At 39.2% G+C, this 15409-nt stretch overlaps 1 protein-coding gene across 9 annotated transcripts in view; it reads right to left on the bottom strand.

Moving 5' to 3' along the window:
* Positions 1-15409, bottom strand: part of CCDC170 (coiled-coil domain containing 170) — a 141711-nt gene that overhangs the window by 72514 nt on the left and 53788 nt on the right. For 8 of the 9 annotated variants that reach the window (XR_007519623.1, XM_049903710.1, XM_049903755.1 and 5 more), the window contains 3 exons: positions 11733-11879; positions 11441-11477; positions 8611-8796 (listed from right to left, as the gene is read on the bottom strand). Coding sequence is in view for 8 of the 9 variants with exons in the window: in XM_049903710.1 (XP_049759667.1) it covers positions 8611-8796; positions 11441-11477; positions 11733-11879 (370 nt within the window). In the remaining variant the exon portion in view is untranslated. The remainder of the gene's footprint in view (positions 1-8610; positions 8797-11440; positions 11478-11732; positions 11880-15409) is intronic. The other variant, XM_049903699.1, reaches the window with a different exon arrangement.

Here is a 15409-nt window from a genome sequence, read left to right as displayed (position 1 = left end):
AAAGATGTTACCTTGAAGACTAAGGTGCGCCTGACCCAAGCCATGGTGTTTTCAATCGCCTCATATGCATGTGGAAGTGGGAAGATGAATAAGGAAGACAGAAGAAGAATTGAGGTCTTTGAATTGTGGTGCTGGAGAAGAATATTGAATATACCATGGACTGCCAAAAGAACGAATGAATCTGTCTTAGAAGAAATATGACCAGAATGCTCATTAGGAGCAAGGATGGGGAGACTATGTCTCACATACTTTGGACTCGTTATCAGGAGGGATCAGTCCCTGGAGAAGGACATCACACTTTGTAGGAGGAGGGTCAGCGGAAAAGAGGAAAATCCTCAGCAAGATGGATTGACGTGGTGGCTGCAACAATGGGCATAACAACGATTGTGAGGATGGCACAGAATTTGTGCAATGTTTCGTTCTGTTGTACGTGGAGTCGCTATGCGTCGTAACCAACTATATGGCACCAAACAACAACAACAAGACCCTGATTTGGACTTGCAGCCTCCAGAAGTGTGATAAAATAAATTTCTGTTCTTTAAAGCCACCCACCTGCAGTATTTCTGTTACAGCAACAGTAGGAGACTGAGACAGAGGGTCATAAGGAAAGGGATTTGTTTATTCTGTGAAGTTTCATAAAATAAAACCAGGATGAGAATGGGAAATTATAGGATTCTGATTCTGACTTGATAAAATGAAGAACTGGCAAACAATTAAAACCACCCGTCTTGTACAGTAGTCAGCTCTCTGCCTTTGGAAGAGTTCAAGGAAAGGCAGGACATCAGCTAGTAAGGGAGATTTTAAAGGCGATCCTTATTTTACATAGAGTTAGATGATCTAGATTTTAAATGACCTTAAGGTCACTTCCAGCATTATGATTCTAGGATTATAAAGAGATCTGTAATGGCTTTATTAATTTAATCTAGTCTAATCATTTCTTACTTCCAGGGACTGTTTCCATATGCCTATAGTCTTAAAATAATCTACACTTATTTTAATTCCTAGGTGAAAGCAAATAATGAGGAAAGGAAAATAAATATACTGAGCATCAGTTACATACCAGGTGTGTACTGAACACATTATGTATATCATCTAATCCTAACAATAAATGTAAAAGATAAATCCTTAAAATGGTTTTCCCATTTTACAGATGAGAAACTGAGGTTCAAAGAGGCAAAATCACATGCCTAAGGTTCAGGAGGATTCAGGAGTCAGGATAAAAACACAAGCAGCCTAATTCAAGAGCTCATGCTCATAACCACCCATATGTTATGTCTCTCTCATGTTCTTCCCTCTTCCATACTCTGCTGCAGGACAACAAACCAAGAAAACAGGAGAGGCATCCTTCAAACCTAGGCCTGCCTGACTCCAAAACCAGTCCTATTTCCTAGCTATAGTTCTAAATACTAGAATCAAATAGTGTGGACAGTGAAAAAGAAAAATTGTCTTAGTTATCTAGTGCTTTTATAAGAGAAATACCATAAACGAGTGGCTTTAACAAAGAGAAATTTATTTTCTCACAGTTTATAAGTCCCAATTCAGGGTGCCAGCTCTAGGGCTTCAGGGGAAGGCTTTCTCTCTCTGTGGGCTCTGGAGGAAGCTCCTTGTCTCTTCTGAGCTTCTGCTCCTGGGCAATCCTTATGTGGCTTGGCATTTCTCTTACCCTATCTCTGCTTCCCAGCTTGCTTGTTTAATCTCATTTATGTTCCAAAAGAGACTGACTCAAAATACATCCTACACTAATCCTGCCTCATTAGCATAACAAAGACAACCCCTTCCCAAATGGGATTATAGCCACAGACATACAGGTTAGGATTTATGACACAGATTTTGGGGGAACACAGTTCAATCCATAACAAATATATAATAAATCACTTGGATTTTTATTTGTGAAGTTTTCATAAATTAAAGAGTGTCATGAAGAAAATCAGAAAAACTGTTAGAAAAAAAAAATTCAGCATGATGTGAAAAAAAAGAAAATCAAAAAGGCTGAGTTTGGTAGAAACAGCTCGCAGTCCTCTGCAGTCATTCTGGGCATCACTAGTAAAGTTTCCTTCCTCAAAACCAGACCTTTAGAAACCATTATGAAGACTCTTCCTGTGGCCATTAATGAGTCGGTAAAACCACTTGACAGTATTTTTCAGCAGTAAATCTTGGGAGTCATAATCCTATAAATGAGCACTTTATTAAAGACCTCAAGATTTTTATGGGCAATTTTTATTATTTTGGCAGAAACTTCATCTCAAAGTGAATGTGTTTGCGCAGTCTGAGCAACACTGCATCAATCATTTACAAGTGAAGACATTTACGTAAGAAAAAGAATAAATTCTGATTTTTGTAATGTGCTATTACGACACATTTTCTTACTCATTTCCTACTGCTAACGACCTCTAGAGATACACTTTTATAGAGAAATATAGGATTTGTTTTAATTTGCCAGCCTCGATAATTTAACAAGTACTATTTATGACTAAAAAGTTATTCATTCACTGAGGAAATCCACATAGCTACAGACTGTTGTTGCTCCATGGGCTGAGGGATAATTTCTAATATCGGACTTGTATGTAGCATGTAGCTGTGAACATACATGTAAGAGGGACTATTAATAAAGGAATAGTAATGTAATAACCTGAGTTCAAGTCCAAGTTTTACATTTAATAGTTGTGTGAACTCAAGCAAAATACATAACTTCTCTGAGCATTTAGTACAATGAATGTGTTAATGGTAAGTGCTGAATAAAAGTTGGCTATTTTTTTTTTATTATTATAGTATTGGAAACCCTGGTGGCATAGTGGTTAAGAGCTACGGCTGCTAACCAAAAGGTCGGCAGTTCGAATCCACCAGGTGCTCCTTGGAAACTCTATGGGGCAGTTCTACCCTGCCCTGTAGGGTCGCTATGAGTTGGAACCAACTCGACGGCAGTGGGTTTGGTTTTGGGTGGTTTATTATAGTATTGTTGCTCATAATATATAAAGTAAAAAAAAAAAAAATCTGAGGGTCTTAAACTGATAGGTAAAATAGTAATGGTGGAATGTTGAAATAATTTTATGGACATTGCAAGACAAAGCAAACCAGTAAATATATTATCATTATAAAGATCCAAACAATAATACAAAAAAGAAGATATTAAGAAAAACCTTAAAATGTCACTTTTAATTTAAAATAGCTATATCACTTTATGATTAAAAATGTATTTCTAGATCTCTCACTGAAAGGGTATGAAAGAAATGACACCCCAAGAGCAATGAGCACACCTAAGGCCTAAATCTTGGTTTCTAAGTACCATTCCCCATTAAGAAGACCCAAGGCTACTTAGAGAATTGGCTGATTTCAGTTCAGTGGCCTAAAAATTTCAAGTGAGCCTGGGATGTCTTCTGCAAAAAAATGCAAATAAGTATTGAAAGACTAATGAAATCATCTTACAAGGTCACACAGGCCAGTTTAAAGGGGCTTCCCCCGGCAAAATTTGGGGTATTATAAGCATCAAAAAAGAATAACCAATTTTAACAAATTAAATAAATAAACCACCACTTGTCCGTCAGTTTCTCCTACTGTGGTGGCTCACGTATTGCTGTGATGCTAGAAACTATGCCACTGGTATTTCAAAAGCCATCAGGGTCAACCACAGTGGACAGGTTTCAGTAGAGATTCCAGACGAAGGAAGACTAGGAAAAAGGACTTGACAATCTACTTCCAAAAAAAATCAGCCAGTGAAAACCTTGTGAATAGCATTGTCTGATATAGTGACAGAAGATAAGCCTCTCACAATGAAAGGCACTCAAAGTAGAGTAGACCTTAATGAGGCAGATGGAGAAAAGTTTTAGGGACCTTCATTTGCTGATGTGGCACAACTCAAAATGAGAAGAAAGAGTTGCAAACATCCATGAATAATGAGACTGTGGAATGTATGAAGTATGAATTTAGAAAAATTGGAAATCGTCAAAAACGGAATGCATAAACATTGATATCCTAGGCATTAGTGAGGTGAAATGGACCGGTATTGGTCATTTTGAATTGGACGATCATATGGTCTGCTATGCTAGAAATGACAAATTGAAGAGGAATGGTGTCCCATTCATCATCAAAAATAACATCTCAAGACCTATCCTGAAGTACAACACTGTCTGTGACAGGATAATACCCGTATGCCGACAAGGAAGACCAGTTAGTACAATTATTATTCAAATTTATGCACCAACTACTAATGCCAAAGGTGAGGAAACTGAAGATTTTTACCAACGTCTGCAGTCTGAAATTGATCAAACATGCAATCAAGATGCATTGATAATTACTGGTGATTAGAATGAGAAAGTTGGAAACAAAGGTAGTTGGAAAACACAGCCTTGGTCACAGAAGCAATGCCGGAGATCACATGATAGAATTTTGCAGGACCGACTGATTCACTGCAAATATGTTTTTCAACAACATAAACGACGACTTTACATTTAGACCTTGCCAGATGGAATACGCAGAAATCAAACTGACTACATCTGTAGAAATAGATGATGAAGAAGCTCAATATCATCAGTCAGAACAAGGCCAGAGGCCAACTGCAGAAAAGACCACAAATTGCTCATATGCAAGTTCAAGTTGAAACTGAAGAAAATTTTTAAAAGGCCACAAAAGCCAAATTATGACCTTGAGTATATTTTACCTGAATTTAGAGAACATCTCAAGAAGAGATTTGACACACTGAACACTAATGATTGAAGACCAGATGAGTTATCGGGTCACATCAAGGACATCATACATACATATCCTTTCACCATACTTATTCAATCTGTATGTTGAACAAATTATTTAAGAAGCTGGACTATATGAAGAAGAATGTGGCAGGTTTGGAGGAAGACTCATTAACAACCTGCGATATGCAGATGACACCACGTTGCTTGCTGAAAGTGAAGAGGACTTGAAACACTTACTGATGAAGATCAAAGACTACAGATTCAGTATGGATTACACCTCGATATAAACAAAACAGAAATCCTCATAGCTGGACCAATAAGGAACATAATGATAAATTAAAATATTGAAGCTGTCAAGAATTTCATTTTATGTGGATACACAATCAACATCTATGGAAGCAGCAGTCAAGAAATCAAATGATGTATTGCATTGGGCAAATCTGCTGCAAAAGACCTCTTTAAAGTGTTAAAAAGCAAAGATGTCACTTTAAGGACTAAGGAGCACCTGACCCAAGGCATGGTATTTTCAATTGCTTCGTATGCCCGTGAAAGCTGGACAATGAATAAGAAAGACTGAAGAAGAATTGATGCATTTGAGTTATGGTGTTGGCAAAGAATATTGAATACACTGTAGACTGTCAGAAGGAAGAACAAATTTGTCTTGGAAGTACAGCCAGAGTGCTCCTTAGAAGCAAGGATGACAAGACTTCATTTCATATGCTTTGGACATATTATCAGGAGAGACCAGTCCCTGGGGAAGTACATCATGCTTGGTAAAGTAGAAGGTCAGTGAAAGAGAGGAAGACCCTCCAGGAGATGGACTGATAACAATGGCTGCAACAATTGTGAGGATGATGCAGGACCAGTCAGCGTTTTGTTCTGTTGTGCATAGTGTCCCTATGACTCAACAGCCCCTAACAAAAATAACAACAATTAAAGATCCTTGTGCCCACAGGACTGAAGAGAAAAGGAAAGGAAAAAAAACTTTTCTTTATGGAAGAATATCAGCTAATAAGTAGAAGGAATTATAAAAAATTAGAATATTACCAATTTGCTGCCCCTGATTTAATAGTTATGGAGCCCTGGTGGTGCAGCGGTTAGGTGCTCAGATGCTAATCGATGTAATAGTTAATCCAGGCAAGCATCAATGGATGCTAACTAACATCACTAGGTAGAAAGTCACTGGGGAAAAGGAATCACTTTTATCCGATCCCATGGATACCTTACTTACCTGCTAAGGAAGAATGTACCCTTTACACTAAAGCGACTGGCAGTCAAGCACAGTATTACCTCCAATGGAACAAGAAATCAAACGAGGCATTGCATTGGGCAAATCTGCTGCAAAAGACCTCTTTAAAGTCTTCAAAAGCAAAAATGTCACTTTGTTGAGGATTTCATGGAGCTTCTTAATAATAATGATTGTTACAGTGTCTGACCATTCATTGCCAAAAGGAATTGAAATTTTCCATGGAAAAGATAATGTTCACATAAGGTCCTTACTCTCACACTTCAAAGAACTTAATAAGTGTCCTATACATGACCGAGTGCTTTTACACACCTTGGCAAATCCCTCACCACACACACCATGTATGTACACCCGAGGTGGAAGCTTTCCTCCAAGTTCCTGCCTCAAAAAGCAAGAAATCTGCTGATCCATGTGGATGAGGCAAGGTGTTAAGCGTGAACTGATGCCCTAGGCCCTCTGAGTGCCCCTCTGAGCCACCGAGTATCACAGGACAACTCAGACATATTGTTTGTTGGAGCTCATTATATCATTAAAAACTCAAAATTTATGGAATATACTATTTAGCTGAACTACTTTGTCAAATTTGTCTTTAACTAATTGTTCACTTCTGCAAAGAATATACACTCTAAATTTGCCAGGTTTGTTGCTATTTACACTACTGAATACCTGGAAGGAGTCCTGGTACAGCAGTAGTTAAGCACTCAGCTGCTAACTGAAAGGTCAGTGGTTCAAACCCACCAGCCTCTGCCAAAGAAAAAACTTGGCAATCTGCTCCATTAAAGATTTCAGCCTAGAAAACTCTATAGGACAGTTCTACTCTGCCATATAGGGTTGCTATGAGTCAGAATTGACTCTACAGTACCCAACAGTAATACTGGAAACCACTGCTTATGCCTGGTAATATCACCATTGTTATCAAATCACACCCATCAGGGCTCACTTCTATTAAGATTCTCAGTGGTAATAGTAGCTTCATTTCCTGAGTACTTCCATGGGCCAGGCACTGAGTTATGAGCATAACACACTAATCCACTTAGTTCTCACCACAGTTGTGCAAAGTTGGCACACAGAAACCACTGAGGCTTCCACAGGTTACAGAACTTGCCAAAGATGACTCAGATTTAAATATAAGTCTGTCTGATACTAACATTTGCTCTTACCACAAAGATAATGTGTCAGGAGAAGAAAGCCACTGGTAAGAAGGATTTTGTGATGTAGGGAATTAGAGGAAACATATGAATTTTTATAAATACTGTCAATCATTGTCATGCTCCAACCTGCCATCTCACTTCAGCTTGGCTGTGATGTTACTGTAGATATGGAAGACCCAAAGGAGGTTCCCTCAGAGATGGAGTCTTTTCCTCCACCCGCTGTGCCACAGCCCTTCACAGCCTGTGAGACATCATTGGACCTTCACCCGACAGACAAGTAGTAGGTAGGTAGCTGCCATCGAGTAGACTCAGCTCATGGTGACCTTATGCCCGGTTCTGCGTTACCCTCACAATCACCAGCACGTTCAAGTCCACTGTTTCATCAAAGGTCAACCTCGCTCGCGATGGCCCTCTACCCATCTCCTTTATTGCGCTGGCTCATTTTTGCTTCTAGAAACTGATCGTTACTATTAATCCCATAATTCATTTCTTTGTCACAAGACTTTAAGAACACATTTAAAGGATCATACACTGTTTAAAAACATATGGTATTCTCACGTTCAAATAGTTTCTAGCTAATTTGAAAAGATGAGGCAATTCATTGCACAAACAAAAATCTAGAATTAAAAATCGCTTCCCTCTGGCAATATCCCTTAAAATTACAAGACCCACATCCTTCGACACAGCAAGTCTCCTAGGATTTTGTTTTCCTGATATATTCCGACACATGAGAAATGATACAAGATTATTCACAGCAGCCTTGTTTATAATAGTGTGTAGAGTGTTCCCATTTGTGTCAAAGATAACAGAAAAATATAGTGCGTAGTGTTTGTTACCATTTGCGTTAAAAATAAATATGAAGAATACGTATATACACATACACATGCGTGGATTCCAACTGATGGCCACTTCATGTGTGTCAGAGTAGGGTTTTCAATGGTTGATTTTTGGAAGTAAATCACCAGCCTTTTTTCTGAGGCACGTGGGTAGACTCAGGTTGCCAACCTTTCAGTTATCTTCGAGTGCGTTAACTGTGTGTACCACCCAGAGACTCCTACATGCATATATGTGTATAGAATGGTTCTCAAAGTTACGTAAGTCACTGTTAACAGAGGTAGTCTCTGAGGAGAACAATGGTGGTTGGAGGAGTGGGGTAGGAGGAAGCCTTTTAACTGTATACCTTTGCGTATATTTCGAACCTTGTATCTTGTGAGTGTATTACCTATTTGTTCAAAAATGTAAAATTTACACTTTAAAAAAACCTTATAATTTAACTAAAATAAGGTATATTCTCTTCAAGTTCTTTACTTTTAAGGATTTTGTATTTCCGTTTTTCTAATTAGAAATAAAAAAAACCAAATAGCCTATTGAGGTCACAGAGCAGCACACCACCCCCAGACTCCTACTGAGAGCACAGCTTCAGAAATTTGTGGCCAACCATCCTCGTGTGCTTGTCCTATATCTGGTTGTTCCATTTCTGCTTCATAAACATGACCACAGATGCACACACACACTTCTCATACTGTACCTGGCTCAGCTTGTCTTTCTCTTCAAGACAGGATGCAGCTTTTTCCTGCTGTCTGTTTACTTCTTCAGCCAGCCTCATGATCGTCTCTCTGCTAGCCTTTGCCTCCATCTCATGGACACTTATGGTCTCTTCAAGAGTAACGATTTGTCCTTTCACAGATCCATTTTCCTTGCACAGCTCTCGAAGCTGCAGAGGAAGCAATTATAGCTGTCCTATAAAAATTAACAATTTCATGCCCTTTTTTCTAAGCAACTCTCCTTCCAAACCCCAATGACAGTGCTACTGTATTAAAACAATAAAAATACTACCCCTACAGGAATTTAAAAGATCGCTTTTTCAAAGCAGCCCCTAAACTCTGGTGTTATGTGCAGACTAGGTGGTCAAAGGAAAATTACTCAGAAGGTGGCTCCAAGGCAATGAGGATGAAGTTAAAAGTTTCCCAACAGAACAAGCACCAGCGAGAGAGACCCAGGCTGTTAAATAATCAAGGGAAGGTGATGTTCTGCAGAGATTAAACAGCTGAGAGGAGGCAAGGAAGCAAGGGATGGGGGCAGGCCAGGGCCACCGAGCACCTACTGTATGCAAAGTTCTACCCGGCACAGAAGGAATGCAGAGAAGATAGAACCCTCATTTTTAAAAAATATATCCTCATTAATATAAAATAAGCATAGAAAAATCCTGAAAAATCTCTGTCAGACAGTGGTTATCACTGGGGTTTGGAATGAGGGTTTGTTGCCTTCTCTGTAGTACATTTATGTCTTTATTGAATTGTTAACTGGGAGCATGTATTCCAAGTATAAGATTCACTAGTAGGGGGAAACAGAACCAGACGGGCTCCTTGACCTTGTTCTGTAGTACCATGAGGACATCCATAGGAAGACATGAGATTCCACGGGACCAGTCCTGTGTCTGTGTTATGACTATCCATGAAAGTGACATATCTCTTAGCCTCAGTGGTTTGCCAACAGGACACCCTGCTCCTAATTCAGGGGTGTTCCTTCTCCCTTGAACATTCTTCCCTCATGTTTACATGCTCACTCCCCAACTTCCTTCAAAAGTTCTCACCTCAGGGGGCCTTCTCTCTACACTAGCACCCCATGCCGCTCACCCACTGCGCTCTCTAACCCTGCATCCTGGTTTATTGTTCATAGTTGCACCTTTTCCTACTCAGATAATATTAGAAATGTATTTGTTTACTTTTTTATTGTCTTTAACAGAGGTTGTTCTGAGGAGAACAGCAGGGTGACTGGGGAGTCCGTAGGAGGAAGATTTTTAACTGCATACCCTTGTGTGCATTTAGAATCTTGTATCTTGTGAAGGTATTAGCTATTTGTTCGAAACTGTAGAATTTAAACTTTAAAAAATCCCTGTGATTTAACTAATATAAGGCATATTCTCTACAAGTTCTTTACTTTTGAGTGTTTTGTATTTCAGCTCAATGAGAGTGTTACGTATCAAATTGTGTCTCCCCAAAATATATGTGGAAATCCCAACTCCTGTTACCTGTAAATGTAAACTTATTTGGAAATAGTGTCTGTGAAGATGTTATCAGTCAAGTTAGCATGACATCATACTGGAGTAGATGTCTTTTATAAAGACGTGACACGAGTGGTGTCTTTATAAAAGAAGACACACAGAGGAAAGACCGACAGTGAAGATGGAGGCAGAGATTGGAGGGCTGCATCTACAAGTCAAGGAACGCCAAGGATCACTAGCCATCACCAGAAGCTAGGTGAGAGGCATGGAACAGATTTTCCCTCAAAAGAAATCAGCACAACTTATACCCTGATTTTGAACTACTAGTCTCCAGAACTGTGAAATAATTAATTTCTGTTCTTATAAGCCCCCCAATTTGTGATGCTTGTTATATGAGCCCTAGAACAGACAATATAAACTGAGTCTTGTCTCATTCATTACTGTATCCCCAACACCCAGAACCATGTCCAGCAGACAGTAAGCACTCAATAAATACTTGTGAAATGGAAGAACAAATAGTAAATAAATAATGAGCAATGCCTCCTTGTCCACCATGGTTCCTTGGGAGTGTGTGTGCACATGTGTTTATGAGGGCAAGTAACATTGAAGGAATGGCTGGATTCCGTCACTTTCTCAGGGGAACACGCTGGATCAGGACAGTGGCCTTCTTGCTTTTGGCCAGTGACTTTTTGTAAGACAAGAACCTGCTCAGATGATTTGGACACTAAATCTCCGGGTTCCTACCTAGTATCAACACCCATATCAGCACCTGGAGACTGTCTCTCACATAGGAAAGGGTGTTATGCAAGAAGGAACTTCAAATACTCTCAGGTGCCCTAATGTATCACTATGGACGAAGTGAATTACTTAGTTATATGATTAATTTCCATCTTACTGGCAATTTACCATTAAGTTAGGATTTTTGTTACTTACTTTCAATGTAAAATTTTAAAAGTACTTGAAAACTAATTCTAATTTTACACTCAATAAGTATCCCCAAAATGACACATAGCTCAGTATTTTTGTTTGCTTTTTTGTTGCTTTTTGGTGTTTCTGTCTATAGCTAAAAGAAAAAATCCCCATGAAACACATAATTAAAATGAATAAATTGCTTTTGACATTTAAATATGTTTTACCAGTAAACCAGTTGCTGTCAGGTCAATTCCAACTCTTGGCAACCCTATGTGTTGCAGAGTAGAGCTACACTTATAGGGTTTTCAAGGCTGTGACTTTTCAGAAGAAGGTTGCCAGGCCTTTATTCCAAGGCACCTGCAGGTGGGTTTGAACCATCAACCTTTCAGTTAGTAGTAAAAAGCTTAACAGTTTGTGCCACCCAAATACATTTTACCCGTACCCCGTTGCCGTCAAGTTGGTTCCGACTCATAGCGACCCTATAGGACAGAGTAGAATACATTTTAGACAATAATTAATCCCTTTTGTAGAATAATTAATCCCAAGTAACGCGAGAAAGGATTTGGAATTGAGACTCAGAGGTGATGTGGTTGGTCCCAGGTCCCAGGTCACACAGCTAAACTCAGGCTCCTGTTCAATTCTCCTGACGCCCCCAAACTGAACCATAGCACTTCCTTTCATGCCACATGTGAGAATGCCCACTACATTTATAGCCCTTTAATCTGCATACGAACACCTTTAAAATCAAATCTTCATCTGATGCTTTGTCATTCTTCTTATCCAGACCCAGGCAGTCACGAAGTTGAGATAGAAATTCCTCCTGTTTTCTGCAGTTCTTTGAGGCTTCATTCTTATTCTCCTGGTTCTCCTTTAAACACTTTCTACCAGGCAAAAAACAAACAAGTCAGGATTAACACCACAGAAGATAGCATTCTTCAAAGTTCAGAATTTAAGCTCTCTGTGGGAAATAACTACTGTCATTTTCAACACAACGCTGTTTCCCAGACACAGAGAAAACTGCTTTCACACAAGTTCTGTAAGGGGAGGGGAAAAATGGAAACAACTCCGGGGCACCTACACTTTGCCGGAATGTAGGCAAACCTTCATGGCATCTTAGACCTCGCATCAGGAAGGGAGACAGGTTCTCTGCCTCTTATCCTCGACCTTTTAGGATCTGTGGTACCCTGCACGTGTCTATAGTTAAGTGACCGGCAGGCTTCTAGAACATTCATGAATCCTTTGCCTTGTGTGTGGCTGCAATGGAGTTCCTGGGTGGTGCCAGTGGTTAATGTGCTCAGCTGCTAACCAAAAGGTTGGAGGTTCAAGACCACCCAGAGATGCCTTGAAAGCAAGGTCCGGGGATCTGCTTCTGAGAAATCAGCCTTTGAAAACCCTACGGAGCCCAGTTCTACTCTGACACGCATGGGGTTGCCATGAGTTGGAATCAACTCGACAGCAGTTGGTACTGGGGGTAGTTACAACCCACATAGTCACGGGGCTCTGTGGAATCCCAGTGGGTAAGAAGGAGAGTGCTACTACCCTGATCCTGGGTGTTTCATCTTCCAGCATTGTGTAGTGATCTGTAAGGATTAGTTAGGGCATTCCCCAACTAATGTTCACGGCCAAACATGATTGTAGTAAAAAATACATCAGGAATAAGGAAGGTTCCCACCTCTGAAAAACAAAGGTGTTTACTCACCAGCAAAGATCATTACTTATTTTAACACACCAAGAGTCTTTAACGAGCACTGGAGTTATTCAGTCTAGGAAAATCAATAGATTTATGCTCTGTGATGAATATTTGATTTCAAATCTCAACTAGGTTTGATGAAATAGCACAGTCTATTTCTAACGCTTTAAATGTGGGAGACTAAAAGATCATGAAAAAATAGACATACTTTAAAGGCAAATTAGGATGATTTCAGTAATTTGGTAGCATTTATTGCAGTTCCCTAGATAAGAAACATGATTATTGCTTTCCTTTTTTGCCATGTTGAATATTTACTGCAAATTCTTCTACCCTATTCAGAGATTAACAAAGCATGTAATTGCATAGACTCAAAAGCATATCATATTTCTATTTAGAAAAATGTATAACAATAAAAGTCCAGCATCAATACACCTCTAAGTTCTTATTTTCAGCATTTGAAAGGTATTTAGTCTTTTGGACCCATGAAAGGTACAGTTAGGGCTACAGCTCTGATTGATTTACGTATATGATTCATACCTTAATCCCAAGATTTCAATCTTATTTATCCATTCCACAGATCTCAACTATTTTCAACTCTATTTGCATTTCACTTTAGCTCATCAAAGTTCCAGGAATATACCTTAAGTTCACCTATTGTCATCAAGTCGATTCCAATTCATAGCGACCCTCTTGGACAGAGTAGAACTTCCCCACAGAGTTTCCAAGAAGTACCTGGTAGATTTGAACTGCCAACCTTTTGGTTAGCAGCTGTAGCTCTTAACCACTACGTCACCAGGGTTTCCACTTTAAGTATAAGGAAAAAAAAAAAAATTTTTTTTTTTATACTACAACTTCATAAATGTGAAAACATGAGCGCACATGGGTATTCATGGCAGCTTGGCTTATAATACTTTTTAAAGCGCAACTAAAAGTCTATAGAAACTGCAAAGGGAACTGGTTAGGTAAATGATGTTATCTCAGGCAATGATTATCATGGGCCTTAAAAATGATACCTGATTTTAAAAAATGATACACTGATATCTACAACATATTATTTAGTAAAAATAGTACATTACATGATGTCATTTGTGTACAACTGTCTGGAAATATGTTCAACAAAATGTGAACTGTAGATTTTTTGCAATCATAAGGTTTGGAGTAATTCCTGATTTCTTCTTGATATTCTTCTGTCTTTTTTTTTTTTACAAGTTGCATTATTTTTATTATTCATTTAGTTAATAAATATGTATTCAGCCCCTACTATGTGCCAGGCCCTATTGAAGGTGCTAAAGGCACAGTAGTAAGCAAAAGAGATTTTAAAAAATCCTTGCCTCATGGAGCTTTCTATTGGAAAGACAGAAAACAATCAAAACATTAACATATATACAATATCTAGTATGTTAGAAAAGGGCTGGAGAGAAAAAAGAAAACAGGAAAGGAGGATAAGAAATATTTGAGGGTAAAATCTTAGATGTAGTGGCCATGGAAGACCTCACAGAGAAGGTGGCTTTGAGTAAAGACCTAAAGGAAGTAGAGGGAGTAGAGAGGCTGGGCACGCCATGTTGGGGGAAGAGCTTTCTAGGCAGGGTGATTAGCAATTGCAAAGGTCCTCACCTGGAATATTCAAGGGACAGCAAAAAAGCCAGTGAACCAGGATGGGAAGAATAAAGGAGAGAACTGTAGCAAAACCAGGTCCAAATGAAACTTTTGGGTCATAGGAAATACTTTGGCTAAGGGAGGAGAAGTCATTGGAAGGCTCTGTGCTGAAGGCTGACTTGATCTAACTTGCACGTTAACAGGACCGCTCTGGCTACAGGAAGCCACAAGCAGAACAGGAAAACCACTTAACAGGTTATTGCAATAATCCAATAATCCAGGTGAGAGATGACAGTGTTTTGGATCAGATTAGTGGCGATGAGGGTAGCAATGGGAAGCAGTCAAAATTTACATTTATTTTTAAGGTAGAGATGATGGGTTTTGCTGAAGGATGTGATGTGGAATATGAAAGAGAAAGAGAACCAAAAACGATAGCAAGATTTTTGACTTAATCAACTGGAAAAATGGAATTATCATTAAATGATATGAGGAAACATGCATGAGGATTTTGCAGAAACACTAGGACACATCAAATTTGAGATGCCTGTTAGATATCTGAATCCCTGGGTGGTGCAAATGGTTAAGCACTTGGCTGCTAACGGTAAGGTTAGCAACTTGCTCCACCCAGAGATACCTCATAAGAAAAGCCTGGATATCTACTTCCAAAAGATCACAGCCATTGAAAACCCTATGGAGTGCAGTTCTACTCCGACATACATGGTGTCGCATGAGTCGGACACAGCTTGATGGCAACTGACTTGGTTTGATTTTGGTTTATTGGACACCCACGTGGAGATGTCCAGTAGGTAGTTAAGATATGTGGGTTTTGAGTTCTGGGAAGAGATACTAGCTAGATACATAAATTTGGAAGTCATCAACATTTAGACGATCCTTAAAGCAAGAGACTAGATGAGATCACCAAGAGAGTGAGTTTAGATAGAAAAGAGAACAGATCCAAGCCTGAGCCCTTAGGCATGCCAACATTTGGAAGCCAAGAGGGTGAGGAGGAACAAGCACAAGAAACTGTGACAGCAGCTGGAAAGGTAAAATAAAAAGTAAGCGTTGGAGTATCCTGGAAGCCAGAGAAGAAAATTGTTCAAGGAGAGAGATCAACTGTGACTAATG

Source organism: Elephas maximus, chromosome 1, assembly GCF_024166365.1.
Source record: "Elephas maximus indicus isolate mEleMax1 chromosome 1, mEleMax1 primary haplotype, whole genome shotgun sequence".
In the NCBI taxonomy this organism is placed as follows: domain Eukaryota; kingdom Metazoa; phylum Chordata; class Mammalia; order Proboscidea; family Elephantidae; genus Elephas; species Elephas maximus.
Note: the sequence above shows the minus strand (reverse complement) of the source record. Positions and strands in the feature narration are given on the sequence as shown.